The 14,481-nt window shown below is 33.2% G+C and overlaps 1 protein-coding gene across 2 annotated transcripts; it reads right to left on the bottom strand.

Annotated features, from left to right (window-relative positions):
- Window positions 1–1,623: 1,623 nt before the first annotated feature.
- LOC123554716 (uncharacterized) lies at window positions 1,624–14,071 on the bottom strand. Of its 2 annotated transcripts, none has more exons than XM_053547849.1 (5): window positions 13,920–14,071; window positions 3,904–4,167; window positions 3,753–3,789; window positions 3,009–3,107; window positions 1,624–2,298 (listed from the first exon to the last, which is right to left on the bottom strand). In XM_053547849.1, exons 1-5 carry the CDS (start codon window positions 13,959–13,961, stop codon window positions 1,883–1,885), a joined length of 858 nt encoding a protein of 285 aa, XP_053403824.1. In that variant the 5' UTR covers window positions 13,962–14,071; the 3' UTR covers window positions 1,624–1,882. The 2 variants fall into 2 exon arrangements, with proteins under 2 accessions (XP_053403824.1, XP_053403823.1); XM_053547848.1 differs by lacking the exon at window positions 13,920–14,071 and adding an exon at window positions 10,822–10,966.
- Window positions 14,072–14,481: the final 410 nt, after the last annotated feature.

The following is a 14,481-nucleotide window of genomic DNA, read 5'->3' as shown; positions in this document are numbered from 1 at the left end:
TTTCATAGATTTACTTGTAAAACATGTAGAATGGAGTAATATCTCCTACATTAAAGCGTAATGGTATGATAAAAAACAAGCTCGCTATTCACCCATAAGTTACTTTTTAGACAATAAGGTCACACAAACATCAATTTCTGGTCTGTGTAAGTTCTGGCCGCAGAAAATCTTTCGACTTGTAGTTAACATGTTTGTTGTTCCTCTCTTGAGAAGGAACACTTTGATTCGGCAAGTCACACTTGACTGAGCAACTGACCTTGAAAGCTGTTGTCATTACAAGCTGGCCAATCAAACGAAATAACCTCCGACGTTAGAATGATTCTTTCCTAATTGAGGCGACTCTGACTGAACGCACTCGATTTATCCTTTTATTTCCTCCATTCTTGAAGAGCATAACATATGTACAAACAGATAGACATATATCAGTAAATTTACATGTAAACAACTAAATATTATCGTTACCTTCGAATGCATGGTTAATACGTAAAAACAAACCCCATTGTGATCCCCAACAAATTAACGAATCGAATCGTTCACTACATGTGGAAATGGATTGACCGGGTCAATGTCTTATTACCGTATTTACTCAACTGAAAGGTGGTAACAGATTTAATTTGTTTTTGGATTTAACAATTTATGTTAAATAACTATCGTAAATACTTACTTGACATTTTTGTCAGTATAAAACGATATAGCCCTTTTTTCAATTTTTTTTTTTGTATTTTGGTACAGAAATAAACGCACCCTTGGTGCAAAATGTAACGCCCCCAGGGGCGCTATCTAACATGGGTTGTCAACGAAAGTCCCCACCTGGAATGGATGGAACAACTTATTTCCAGCCGAGCCCACAGCTGGCGTCATATTTCCCTCCCCAGAATCCAGTCTACAGTAGACCGGTACTGTACACTAGTCGGGATATTAGCCTCAACCGGGAATCGATCCGGGTCCGGGAATCGAACCCGGATCGCTGTCGTTGTAGTCCAACTGCTAAACACTGTGCCACTGACTCCCTGAATGAACAGGATACGGAATGTCAATAAGGTAGAATGGTTTTGTCCTTGTGTTTGATCCTGGGGTTCTACACACTGATGACCAACAGACATTGCAACCAAAATTTTACAAGATGATCATTATATATTTATATAGATGTGGCCTAGAAGGAACTTTTGCTATGCCTTAACTTGTATCATCGTATTATTCGGTCTACACCTTCACGAAATAATTATTTCGAATCCGAACTCCAACAATAATTTTATTCCGCGATAAATCAGTGTTTGGGATGTATTATTTCTTAAATACATATTTACATTCATTTTTTGCTTTTTAGATAGATAGCAAAAAGCGTTATTTTCGTTCAATAATATAAAGGATGGCTATTTCCGCAAGATCTCACGAGCGATCTGACATATTAGACAAAAATGGTGTCGTTCGAAAAAATCATTCACAAAATTACACCAAAAGTTAAAAAAGAACATTAAAATAGCTAAACATTTTTTTTACTTAGGAAAAGATCAAAATTTGAACCGACGTGACGTGTGATTCTTTTTCCAGGATCAAGCATATAATAAAAATCTGAACTGTACTGCTATCGGAAGGCGAACTTGATATATTAAAATAGTAGTGTTTTTTTTTTTGTTTTGTTTTTTTAATTTTTATGTTTTATATATTTTTTTATTTTAAAAAAATGATAAAATAGTTGTTTTATTACATGCTTATTTATAAAAATGATGAGATCATTATAATATTATATTCAAAAGGCCCTATTATGATTACCCAAATGTATATTATAAGATCAGCATAAATACAACTTACAGGGTTGTAACGAGTTCTTTCACGCAAAACCCGTGCAAATACTGTCATAATAATCTTGCAACATTTCAACCTAAATACTGTGTATGCTAAAATAATTATTTTGTGGACCAGAAACAATATTTTGTGGATGAGAAGTAGCCACATACAACCGATCCCCGTGCTCCAGTCGGAACACAGAACCAAGGACACTTGTACTTTCTGAAACATCTGACGCCATTTCACACTGGGATTGTGCACTCTCAAGTATTACTACTCCCTCCGTCCCTTTGCTTGAGATCAAATGCACGTAGTGTCTAAATGTGCTGTCTGAAGCTGCGTCTGTATCATTCGTTTTCGCAATTTTTGTTTTTAGTTGTGACGATATGTAATAATGACCAGGCTTTTCTACATATATTGTTCCTTCTTCTTTTAAATGCTTCAACCCAGAATTTGCATAAGATGGTGGGTCAGTATTCCATAGTAACTTTGATGACATCCCCAAAGGAACTAAAAAAAGAACATTTATCGAATATAGACCTATGTATGCAAATAACACTTGATTAAATTGAGGTACGGATGCTTCCAATACTCCCGCTTTCATAACTTTGGGTATTTGGATATGGTGTCTGCTTTTTAACTTTGTATTTTGGCAGTTTCCTTGATATGCAGGCTTTGTAACCTCAAATCCCCTTTCTAAATTCCGGTTTGTTCAGTTCAGCCTATCGTTTTCCCGTTGCAGGCAAACCTATTATTTTAACTATATCTAAATTGACGGAACAACAACTGAACCGGGCTCCGAAATGTTACTCTAAAATAGTGGTAATAGTCATGTTACAATTACGTGTCATAGTGGTATACAGAGGTCGTTGAAATAAGGAGTAAGTGGAAGTAAAATTATGAACATCATCTAAAGCGGCGTGCACCATCTTTTGTAATGTTTATAACCTACGAATTTTAAAAATTTTAAAAACTTAAAACTTTGCATTGCATAATTATACTTTTATAATTAATGTTTGTACAGTAACATGATTAACGATGTAAAAATATCAATATTTATTTAAAAGAAATGCTTGTACTTTGTCGACACTCAAGAAAAAATTAAGAAATGGTGGAGGAAGAAACACTAAAATATTATAATAATGTCTCTTATAGAAAGCTGTATTGATTGTATAGAAATCCGAAATACATAAAACACTGACGAGATCTTTGTAATATACCTGGCTTTTTATCATGTGATAAGTCCACAAGATGTGCCTTTGGTGGCTTCTTATCGGATTCCTTGCATTTGTAATTCGTCAGGTTCAGCGAACTCATTTCTGTTCATTTGGAAAAAAAAAGAAATATCTATTAGAATTTCTATTCATATAATAATTTATGTAATTTGTTTGAAGAAGACTTTCGAAAACACAATCATTCTCCTGAAATCGTTGCCCAAATTTGCTGAGTTTGGACAGACTCTTATTAAAGAACAGATAGATTTCCATCAACAAACTATTGCGAAATCTGATCTCAAATGTTTTGTTAATTTATTTGTAAATTCGGACAATAGGAAAAAGGTATTGCCAGTAATGTTATTGGCAATGTATTTACAGTGAAAGTGGTTGTAGTTGATATTTTAAACTGATTAAAAAAAACAACCAATCAAATACTAATTTAGGAAGGTAAAAGATACATTTGAGAAGTTTATAAAGTGCCAGACGGGACCATCAGCGTTCTATTTCTTTATGCTGACAAGCCTCTCTGGTTGTCAACTGGCGATATAATCCAGCATTTTATCTTTTGTCAGAATTTTATCGGAAAGATGAATAGTTGTAACCCTTTAATTTCAAATGTGTTATATTGCACACTACCGATTAATAAATCAATTTAAAGTAGACAAAATAAAGCAATGAAGTATCACACGTATATCTTAACTAAATATCAATCAAATTAGACACAATTAAATAAATCTTTACACTAACCAGGATTTGCGTCACTATTATATTTTTCCATGACAACCTGAAATTAGAAGGGTATACATGTCATTAGTACCTAGAATCAGGATGCATGTAAAGTTCAGCGATAAAAACAACGTTTCAGTTTAGATTTAGAATACAAAACTGTATAATTTACCTTGACAGAAACTTTATCAAGCACATCACTCAAAGTCCCACAACAGATGTTTGAATTTTTCTTCTTGTTAAGTCTACTAGGACATTGTTTGTTTGCTTCCTCATCATCTGCCAAAGCGAATCTGTGCAATGGCAGACACATCTGTTGCTGTGTAGGGCTCATAATGTCCTCCCGTAGCACCCGCCAGTGCCCAACTAGTGCCAACAGGGCAACCATTTCGCCGACGGTTGTAGAAATGAGAATGAGAAGAAAACATCCTTTTACCTGAAATTTACAAGTAACTATTATAATAATAAGACTAATCATATTAAGTGTGTTGCATTTCACCCACCAAACAACAAACGTGAGGCACTGGTAGCCATATATAAATATAGTAATTAGGAATCTGTTGCAGTTTTATTAAACAATAACTTAGATACAAAAAGCTAGATTCTACTGTAGATATATAAAAAAAGCTTTGTGCCCAAGCTCGAAGAGAAGTGAAAAATGGTTTTAATTACTTATAGCATAAATTGCTATTAGACACAGTCTTTTTGACTAACATGTTCAAGCGTTGTTCAAAGACAAAAGTCCAAAAGTATGAAAAAGACAACATACTTTTTTTATAAAAGAACAGCTTGTGAAACACATCTGACTCATATATTGGCCTGTCTAAGGTAAATAACTGTATAATAGCGGCAACTATAAGCCCAAGTCTACTCAGATATTGATTAAAACTGTGACTCTTGACCTGATGGACCATCTTTTGACCACAGGCAATCAATTTTGGTTACCATGACAACCAGACTTCTGCAAAGATGATCTATATTTGTCAGCTATTAATAAGAAACTGTTTTAGTTTCAAGGTCAAAGTGAGCTTAACCTTTGACCTACTTACTAAAAAGCAATAAAAGGGGTCATCTGCCTACCACACGCATCATTCTGTGAAGTGTGAGTACTGTAGAGGCTATTATTTTCACTTATTGTGCGGAAACTGTTTTCGATTTTGAGGTATCAGTGACCTTTTGCCTACTGACTCCAAAAACACAGACAATCACCCTTAAAAATTTAAAAATTGAGCCGTGCTATGAGAAAACCAACGATACATACTGTTCGCTTTCAAAGCCTATTGCAATTAGAGAAACTATTAGCGAACAGCATGTATCCTGACCAGACTGCGCGGATGCGCAGGCTGGTCTGGATCCATGCTGGTCGCAAACCCACTATGTTGGTTTTCTCATGGCACGGCTCAATTATAAGCCCAAGCCTTCTATAGCCTAATTACATTTTTAAGTCTGAAGGTCACTGGTATCTTGACATTTGACCTACTGTCCCCAAAACCCGTAGGGATTGTTTACTGACAAAGGGCATTCATCAGGTGAAGTTTGATAACTGTAAGCTTAAGCCCTAACCATTTACTGAGCGAAGACCTTTTTCAAGTCTTAATGTCATTGAAACCTTGACCTTTGACCTACTGGCCCTAAACTCAATAAAGGTCATTTACTGACAAACGGCTTGACCGCTATAGGCCGAAACCTTCTCTCGTTTTGTCGGACACTGAAGTGTGTACCAATCGACCGAAGGGCGGACGGACATTCTTATGAACTGACGGTACTGGGTATCTTTTTTGTTACAAAGTACCCAACAAGCAACAGGAAGTACATAATAAGCTATCAAGCGACTTCAGTCCTTTCGTTTGCACGGATGTACTGAGCGACAGACATGAGGAATCAATGCACAAGGTCGAAAAAAATCACTTTTACGCAATGTTCCATTAAGAGGACCCTAAGTTAGGACAATGTCTTGTTCATAGTTCAACAGAATAATTGACGTTACTTGACAACTTGATAGGAGATTTATGATTGATGTACACTATATCCATTTTCACATTTTCTTTTTCAATTTAGTTTCGAATACTTTTCAACCTACTGCAGTAAGGTGGTGCATAAGTACTGGAATTAATTTGTCGGTTTGCGAAATTGAATATTAAGAATTTTGATAAAGCAAACAACAATTACATGATGTTAAATGATAATCAGTGGAATTGACAATCTATCTAAGACTATTATTAAATCGTCTACCGATTATACTCCTTGACTATTACATGTTTTATTTCAGAATAGTAATTTTGGAACTAGAACTACTGGAAGAATGTTATGAACTTGAAACACTGATGGGATGAAAAAGGAGGACGAGCCTTAATGATTTCATTCAACTACTGAAGAAAATAACGGAGACGCAAGATAAAGCTGTCTTTCAGACAACGCCCTTACAGTCAGGAAAGGTTTTCAGCATGGGACCATTTTTATCTGGGTTTTTTTCATGCGTTTTGAAAATTTAAAATAACAAGAATATTGAGTAAAGTTCACACGTTTCAAAGTAACAGTTTAGATTAAGAGTCACTAAAGGAAAATATCTGTGAAGTTATTTTGAAACTCGGACAATATCTTCTGACAAGATTTTTAAATTTTACAGATTGCAGTGGAGATTTTTAACGTTTACCGTAAGCCATACAGAGAAAATTAGTCGGCACCCTGGCAGCCATGTTTTCTTGTAACAAATCGCAAGGACTTTAGGATTTTGGTTACCATGACAACCAGACTTCTGCATAGATGATCTATATTTGAATGAAAACATAAAACGGAACAACCCTAGGAACATTTCTGTTGATTTGATGGAATTTGACCAAGTGGTTCAATAAAAGGATTGACGGCGAATGGACGACGGGTGGACAGATAAGCATCTGACAACTATAAGGTTCAACAAAAAAGCACTTTGTCCATAGGTGAGCAAAACTGGCTTTCAAATGTAATATGAGCGTGCTTTAGTTTTAGATTTACACCTGGCCGAACATTAAAGCTCTATACTAGAAATACTAGAGGGAAGTGAAACTGATACAGGAAACCGCTAGATAATGAAGTTTTAATTTCAATCCCTCATATGTAGACTAGCCACTAGATTAACGGTCAGAGCGAAGCAACCCACGTAGCTTTTGATTTGTTATATACAGAGAATTCTGCGGTATGTATTTTCCATGTAAAGTGGTCTTCTCCCGTTGGTGTAGTATAATATGTTGAATGTGTTTGAAAATTATCTTATTTCATAAAAAAAAATAACTTATGATTACTATTTAAAATAATGTGGAATGATGAATACTGGCTGATAAAGATACCGGTACATGTTTTACCAGCCGAGCACTTTCAAGAAAAATAGATCTTGAGTTTGAATGTTAAGAAGAGCCCATAACACAGTACATAACAATGTGGTCCTATGGCCCTTCCACCTTAATGTTTAGTTTGTGCTATTCTATTTTCATTTTGTGAAGCCAATGGATATTTCTTCTGCTGAATATATTATTATACTTCAATATTTTTGACATGTTTGTTTAAACACAATTTCAGTCACAACACTTCAGATAACAATGTATCATGCAGTTAAAAAGATTAAATGTGACACCTTCAAATGATAAATAATAAGATGACAAAAATTCTCAAAAAAAAAATCTCATTATTTTGAAGGATGAAATCTTAGCATCTGTTACTTGTTACCGCAACAAGTAGGTCAAAACTGAACCATGTTATTTCTATTAAGGGAAGTATTGAACAATGATATAAGAAAAGACTATGACCAGTCTATGATAGATGCAGTAGTGTTACGTGTAGGATATAGCTATATGTGAATGATGTGACAATTAGTATGTAGTTTTTCACAAGCAATGAAACAGGGCGCATTCTTAAAAAGATATTTACTCTAAAGTGCTTTTAACCAATGTCAGATAAGTCAATTTTTTGACACAATGAAGTCATTGGAAAATAAAACAAAGATTTTATTATGATATCACTGATAAAATCTACTGGCATTAGTCAACAAATCTGGGAAGAAAATACATAACATCGTATATTTTAACTTATATAAATTAAATATATAGATGGATAGATTAGATTAGATTAGATTACATTTAATTTAGATGAGATTAATTAGATTAGATTAGATTAGATTTCTGTGTACAATGCATTTATTCATGGCAATGTAATTATGTAACAACAATGAGCAAGTATGCATGTTAAAAAAGTAATGTCAATATACAGTAAATTATTTAGATTTCATTAGATTAGAATACATCGTTACAAAGCAAACACAGATTGTAATACTCAAATTACGTTTATACAAACACTTTTAAAGGAAATGAGTGACATAAGCTCTTCCTGATTGATAAAGTTCTAAATATAGGTTATGTTCACTTGTTCATGTATACATGTACACACTTCCAATTTCCATATATATATTATCTGTTTTGTTCTGTTCTGATACTGGTTACCTTGTCAATGACCAGTTTCGAAAGATTTACTGCGAACAGAAGTTATACAGAACAGAAATTGTTATAGATGTATGTGTGATCACTCGGCCAAAAAAACAAAAACTTTTGCATGAATAGCGTGCTTGTTTTTTTATCATACCATTACGCTTTAAGGTATAGGGGTATATCATCAAAACATAGAAATACTTGATAAATGAACAACATCTTTACCAATATTTTACCTGACCATTACATGTTCTGTCGTACTGTCCCGTACGACGAATACTTAAAATATTCTGAAAAAGTTGTCATTTGTAAAGAAATAAAAATAAACAATTGCAGAAAACTGTGTTCCACCTAGTTATGTGAAGTTTCAACACTCGCACCTATTGCAAATGCATCAAAACGAACATATATAACAGTTCTTTGAAAATGGTGAGTTTTTAATGACGTTTGACTGTCCGGTAGTGGGGCCCCTTTATGGAGTCCTTTTCATGAATTCAATGTTTATATCAGTATACTGACCCTTGTTTCATAGAGTAATATATATGTTTTACATGCTGTTCAATTTTCATGTGAAACAACTCTTTCTTTCTATGATTTGGTGATGTTTGATTTTTTTTCTCTCAAAACGTAAGGCTAAGCGTTAATGTAGGAAATATTACTCCATTCTACATGTTTTACAGGTAGATCTATGAAATATGTATTTCTTAATTCTGAAAGTTATTGTTTTGAGCAAAAATAACTATATTTCCCTTTCATGTATAACACAACTTTTAGTTTAACTGGTCATATGCCTTGACTATTGAAATACTTTACTAGAGCTATCGCAAATGTGATTTATGCCTTCACGTTGACTTCGTTGACATATAGAGCAAAACAACACAAGACCATAATCCAGGAAATTAGAGTGCAATAACAAAAAAAAATCTTATGCACCACTAGGTATCAATATTGATCATTGCTGAAAGTTTGAAGAAATTGTATACAATAATGAATGAGGAATTCAGGTCGCAAACATTTCTGTATATATCGTATACGTATAGAGCGCCAGATTTACTGCTAAAACGGCGTTCCATAAATGCGATATAAGCCATTCGCAAATGGGTAAAGAAATGTCTGCCATTTCGATCAAGCTTTTATAATGTATTTGTCGTATTGGAGCACACGTTTGTTGTTTTAGTGAATTGGCGTAATGGCCTTCGTAAAACGCGCAAATACGCCAGAATGAACGGAGAAAAGTATTTGGTACGTATATAGCACATTAATCTGTGGTATATGTACCTATAACTCGTGTATAAATGTTTCATATGGCTATATTCATGTGTATTCTTTATTGAAATATTTTGAGAGAACCCAAAATTAAGTACATTAAGTATAAATAAATTTAAAGCTCTCTTCCTTTTAATTCTTTCTCTCTGAGGCTAAATAATGCCAGACATGTTCAAATATATAAGTTTCTATTATCAATAAATCTTGGGTTTCGTATCTTTTAAGTCTGCAAAATCAGTCAGAACTAAATCAACTTCTTTCGATCTCATTTTTTATTAACATAATGGATGTGATCTCTCATAAGTAAAGCTATTGACGTGAATAGAACTAATACATAAGATAATAATTTGGGTCCGGTTAAATACTTTTATTAACAAATAGGTTCAAAAGTAGTTCAATGCGCAATAACCCAAATAATATAACAAAGCTGATTATGCATTGAATCAATAATGGACCAAATAGTAGGTCTAAGGTGTGTTTTCCATTTTATTAGCTCTCATGAACAGACACATTCAAACCCAGTCTGCTAGCTCGTTGCGTTGTAACGTTCTCGCTCTTTCTGCTTCCAAAGTAGGCCTATCTTTTCCAAGAAATTTTTTTTACTGTCAAAACAGCATCTTGAAGTGTCTTGTGGTGGCTGTAAAAGGCTCCCCGTACTTGGAATCAGTGTTGTAATATTTTCTGGTCTTTTGGGATCATGTAGTACATTCATTTTAAATGTAAAAGAATTCCGCTTAAGCCGTACCGGTGATAGAGAGCATGAGAGGTGTTGCACATTTCATTAACTCTCGTGAACAGACCCCAATCAACCCGATTCTCCTGTCATGTTGCTTGCTTGCGTTTTATATTTTAAAAGGATCTTTTCACATATTTTTGTATTAAAATATTAGAATGGATTCTATTGCATTTCACTGACATATTATTACCATATCATTATTTACATTGCCAGTTTTTGCCAGATATTTTGTCCGAAGCAGTTCAGCTCATTTGCGTAAAGTAAGACTTCCAACCGAATCACCCGTTTACAAACAAGTACTATGAGTCAGTGGTAAAACACAAACGGTTAAGGTAAGATTTTACCATTTAAATCTTTAAATTCTTAAAGAGGAAGTATAGTAAAAGGAAAATTACGAATGTTCAATATATGCAATGTGTAAGTTTAAGCAAGGTAAACAGATTCAATGTTCATGTAAAACCTTTAATTGAAATACCAAATCTTTGCCATTTTTAATGAGTAAAATTTGAAAATATTTATGTCAGTGAGAACATATAACAAAGTTACCTATACATCTTTATTAATACATTTATCATTCATATCAATAACAATAAATCCAACGCTATCTAATCAATTGAAAACAGAAATCTTTTACCTTAAACTGTTCATTGTACTTTTGATCTGATTGAACCTTCGAGTTATCGGCTACTATATCCATAAGTATATTTAAAGACGGCAGCTGTTTAAAACATGTGTGTACTGTGTGTTAAAATGACGGTTAAACATTTGATTTAAATCTTGAATTCGGCGGGTATTTTACATTGAAACCACCGGGGAGTACATTCGGTGATAAAATCTTGTGCAAGGTTAATAGCTTTTTGTAAACCGTTTGTTATGCTCATGAAAGATTTGTTTTGTGAAGTATACCATCGATAGTTGCATTGTACACAAATGGTTTATAATAGTTAGTTATCACCTTCCAATGCAATTTCAATTTAGGCAATTTTATAGTTTATTTAAAATCGGCTAGCTATTGAGAACTTAACCTAATCAAGTAGATCTTGTTCTGTTTCGCCTCCTCTGATTGGCCAACGGTCTTATTTAGTTCAAATCTATTGGCCGTGATATATTGGATTTTGATCATTATAATTTTAATGTTACTCTGTATTTTTCCTTCTTCTAAATAAAGATTTACGCCAAATGGGAAGTGACTTATCGGTGTTTTGTGTGCAGTTGTTAAAAAAGTTGTTTATGAATATGGTATTATGAGGTATATATAAGGAAGTGGCAGTTTTATTTTTGTTTGCTTAGTTTCACTACTTACTGTATCGAGAAAAGACCTAGACCACTCTGGTTTTACTTTTATTTAATGCAAAAATGTCTGCATACGCGTAATTGCTAAACAGCAGCTTTCATGGCAGCATTATCGAGAGTATTATTTTTCTTATATCAACATAAAATCTCAATACATTTTTTATTCATTTTATATAAGACGATACGTTATTTTAAATGGCTATATATGGTTTTCATATCATTGAAATGCTCACAAGTAATGAAAATGAGGTCTAAATATTTTAAGAATTGTTTATATGAAATAAAGAAGGAACAAAATTAGTGTAATTGTAACCTTTATATACGGAAAAAAAGTGTTCGTTCAAATTACATTATGTAGTTGTAGTCACTGAAAGTCACTGAAATTATGTAGAAATCGGAGTGAATTTCGGAACATATTACACATTTTCAGTGACTTAAAATTCCGTATTATTGTATAAAATTTACAATGTCCCTTCATCAGAAAAAAAAAATATCAAGTCAAAAGACTGTAAAACATAGTCATAGACGGATTCGGAAGTCCCAAATAGAAGAAAGTCATTTCGGCAGCTCAAAACGATACTGGTCCTAACCGTGCCAAGGTAAACACTAACTCAATGGGATTCGATGTCTTTTGACGTTTTCATTGTTTTCAAATAACAGTCCTATCGTAAGACGGATTGGAATTGATTCACACTGTTTTAATGTCATTTGTTAGGGACTTCTGGCGAAATTATTTTGCCTAATAATTCGAATACATCATACGGATTTTTTGTAAATTTCATTATATTACATAGTCAGATTTTCTTTTATTACGACAGATAATTTCGTAGGAAGGTGTCATTTTCCAAAAGTCCCAATTTCAAGATATTTGTTAACGGTTGTCCGATTTTAAGAATTACTTCAGTGTTATGAATGGTGCTCATTGTCTAATAATAGTAACTCCTTTTTCTTTAACCATAAACATATTTCTATAATAAATTAAGCTGATCCGCGCCTTTTAACTACATTTTATAGCTAAGACGTTTGTCTGTATAAATAGAAATTTATAGAAAAGGGTTACGGCCAAGGTGGCGAGAACTTAGAACATGTAGTACATAGACTATCATCGTATCATATAATTACGCGTATAAATGATTTCTAATGTCAACATTTACAAAGTTCAAAAAGTTATCTTCATAGATATGGCTTGCATTATTCATATAAGAAACGATTATACCTTTTTGCGTAATCGTTAACAAATACGATTGAATGTCTTCATCCAAATTTTGCATCACTTATTAGAAAGAAACTTTCAAACATGTTTGCACCTATTTGCCTTAGTTCACCGTCAATCTCCTACATTTATCCACCAAGATCAGTGTTTTTGTTTCTGATCCTTGATAATTATGGGGCTTATAATTCCCGTGCTTCTGGCACGAGTATGTTGTACATATCATAAGAGACTATGAATCTCCTTGGTTGCCTTCTTTGTTTCATAAGACACTTCTATCATGCCGGGGGTGGAGGGCAGAACTCGGTATTAGTATGTAAAACTCTGTTAATACCGTTTGGCATTTCTTTACGAACAAAATTGTTGACGCTTATATTTCTGACCTAGTTACAAGACGAGGTGTGGAAACCAAACATATAATTATTTTATCAAAGACACAAAACGATCACATTAATGAAAGATAATTTACATTTCTTTTTTTTTTCACTGGATTTAACGTTGCTTGAAAATATTTTAGTTACGTGCATTGGCAAATTTCTACCCAAGTGTTAACTTAACTGAATCTTCAGCAATGTAGAACTCAGGAGGTTTTGGATAACTACCCTAATTAACTAAGAGGTGGAAACAAAATGGCATTCGAAGCAATGTATTCAGTTAATTATCATGAAGAATATATGCATTGCCACGGATTTGATCTCAAGATAAAGTTGTGTGCCATAAAGATCAAGCTAATCATGCGAACTGGCATGGCTAAGTTGTTCGATAAGAACTACACTAGCTGTTGTAAGCGTAACACATACTAAGAAAGATGGTACCATCTGGTTTGTTGGGGAGAACGAAAAAAAAATCTAAGTTTAGCGTTATTTTAATGTTTTATCGCATGTATACAGAAGTAAACAGACCTCTAAAACTACTTACATGTACTTGCAAATAAGTTATTTGTAGTCATGTAAAATTATTTATTTGCAATCAAGCCTGGACTGCAAATTAGTGTTAATTCATGAACCAGGAAGTATAATTAAAATAGAAACTTGTTTTTTATGCAATGAGAAACTGACATACATTTGCTTTCTGTCATCATAGCTACCAGATTAAGACGTAAAACCGTACGTTGTATCTAAGAAAACATAAACATAACCCACATTTAAAATATGTAAACATAACCTGCATTTAAACTAAATATAAATTCGAAATCGATATAAACCAAAAATAGAAAATGGAATAATTACCTTAAAGGTTTGCCTATCTGTTGCATATTCAGTGAATTTCATATTGTTTCACCTTCTTTTTAATATAACATCCACTTTACAAATATACAATTTTTTTATCTTTTTCTGAACTTCGATTCATGTGTAGTGCGCATGACCTTGATCGGTGATTAAGTATGGGAAGTAACTGTAGTCTAGTCCGATTTTGCAGATATCAGCTTATTTAAGAAGTTACAAGCATTTTGTTAGTATTTGGTCCAACATACTTTTTTAACATATTTTGGGTATGCTGAATCCAAAAATATATGTTGGCCATCTGGCAAATGCCTCTGAAAGGGTTTAAAATGGGGGCAAAAATGACCACTGTTTTTAACAAAAACTTTTCCATCGATATTACTTTATAATACAAATCTTTATCTTTAAATATGTTTCAACAAAATATTTCATGTTATTAGTATAATTGAGTAAATATTTATCAATAAAATATATCACAAGTTAATAATGTGAACTTTAAGGGGTTCAAAAAGGGGAATTTGAAGACAATTTTTAAAACAAATATCCAACATCATTTATAGAATAGAAA

Source organism: Mercenaria mercenaria, chromosome 7 (genome assembly GCF_021730395.1).
Source record: "Mercenaria mercenaria strain notata chromosome 7, MADL_Memer_1, whole genome shotgun sequence".
Classification (NCBI taxonomy): Eukaryota; Metazoa; Mollusca; class Bivalvia; order Venerida; family Veneridae; genus Mercenaria; species Mercenaria mercenaria.
The sequence above is the reverse complement of the archived record's forward strand: the minus strand, read 5'-3'. Positions and strand labels throughout refer to the sequence as shown.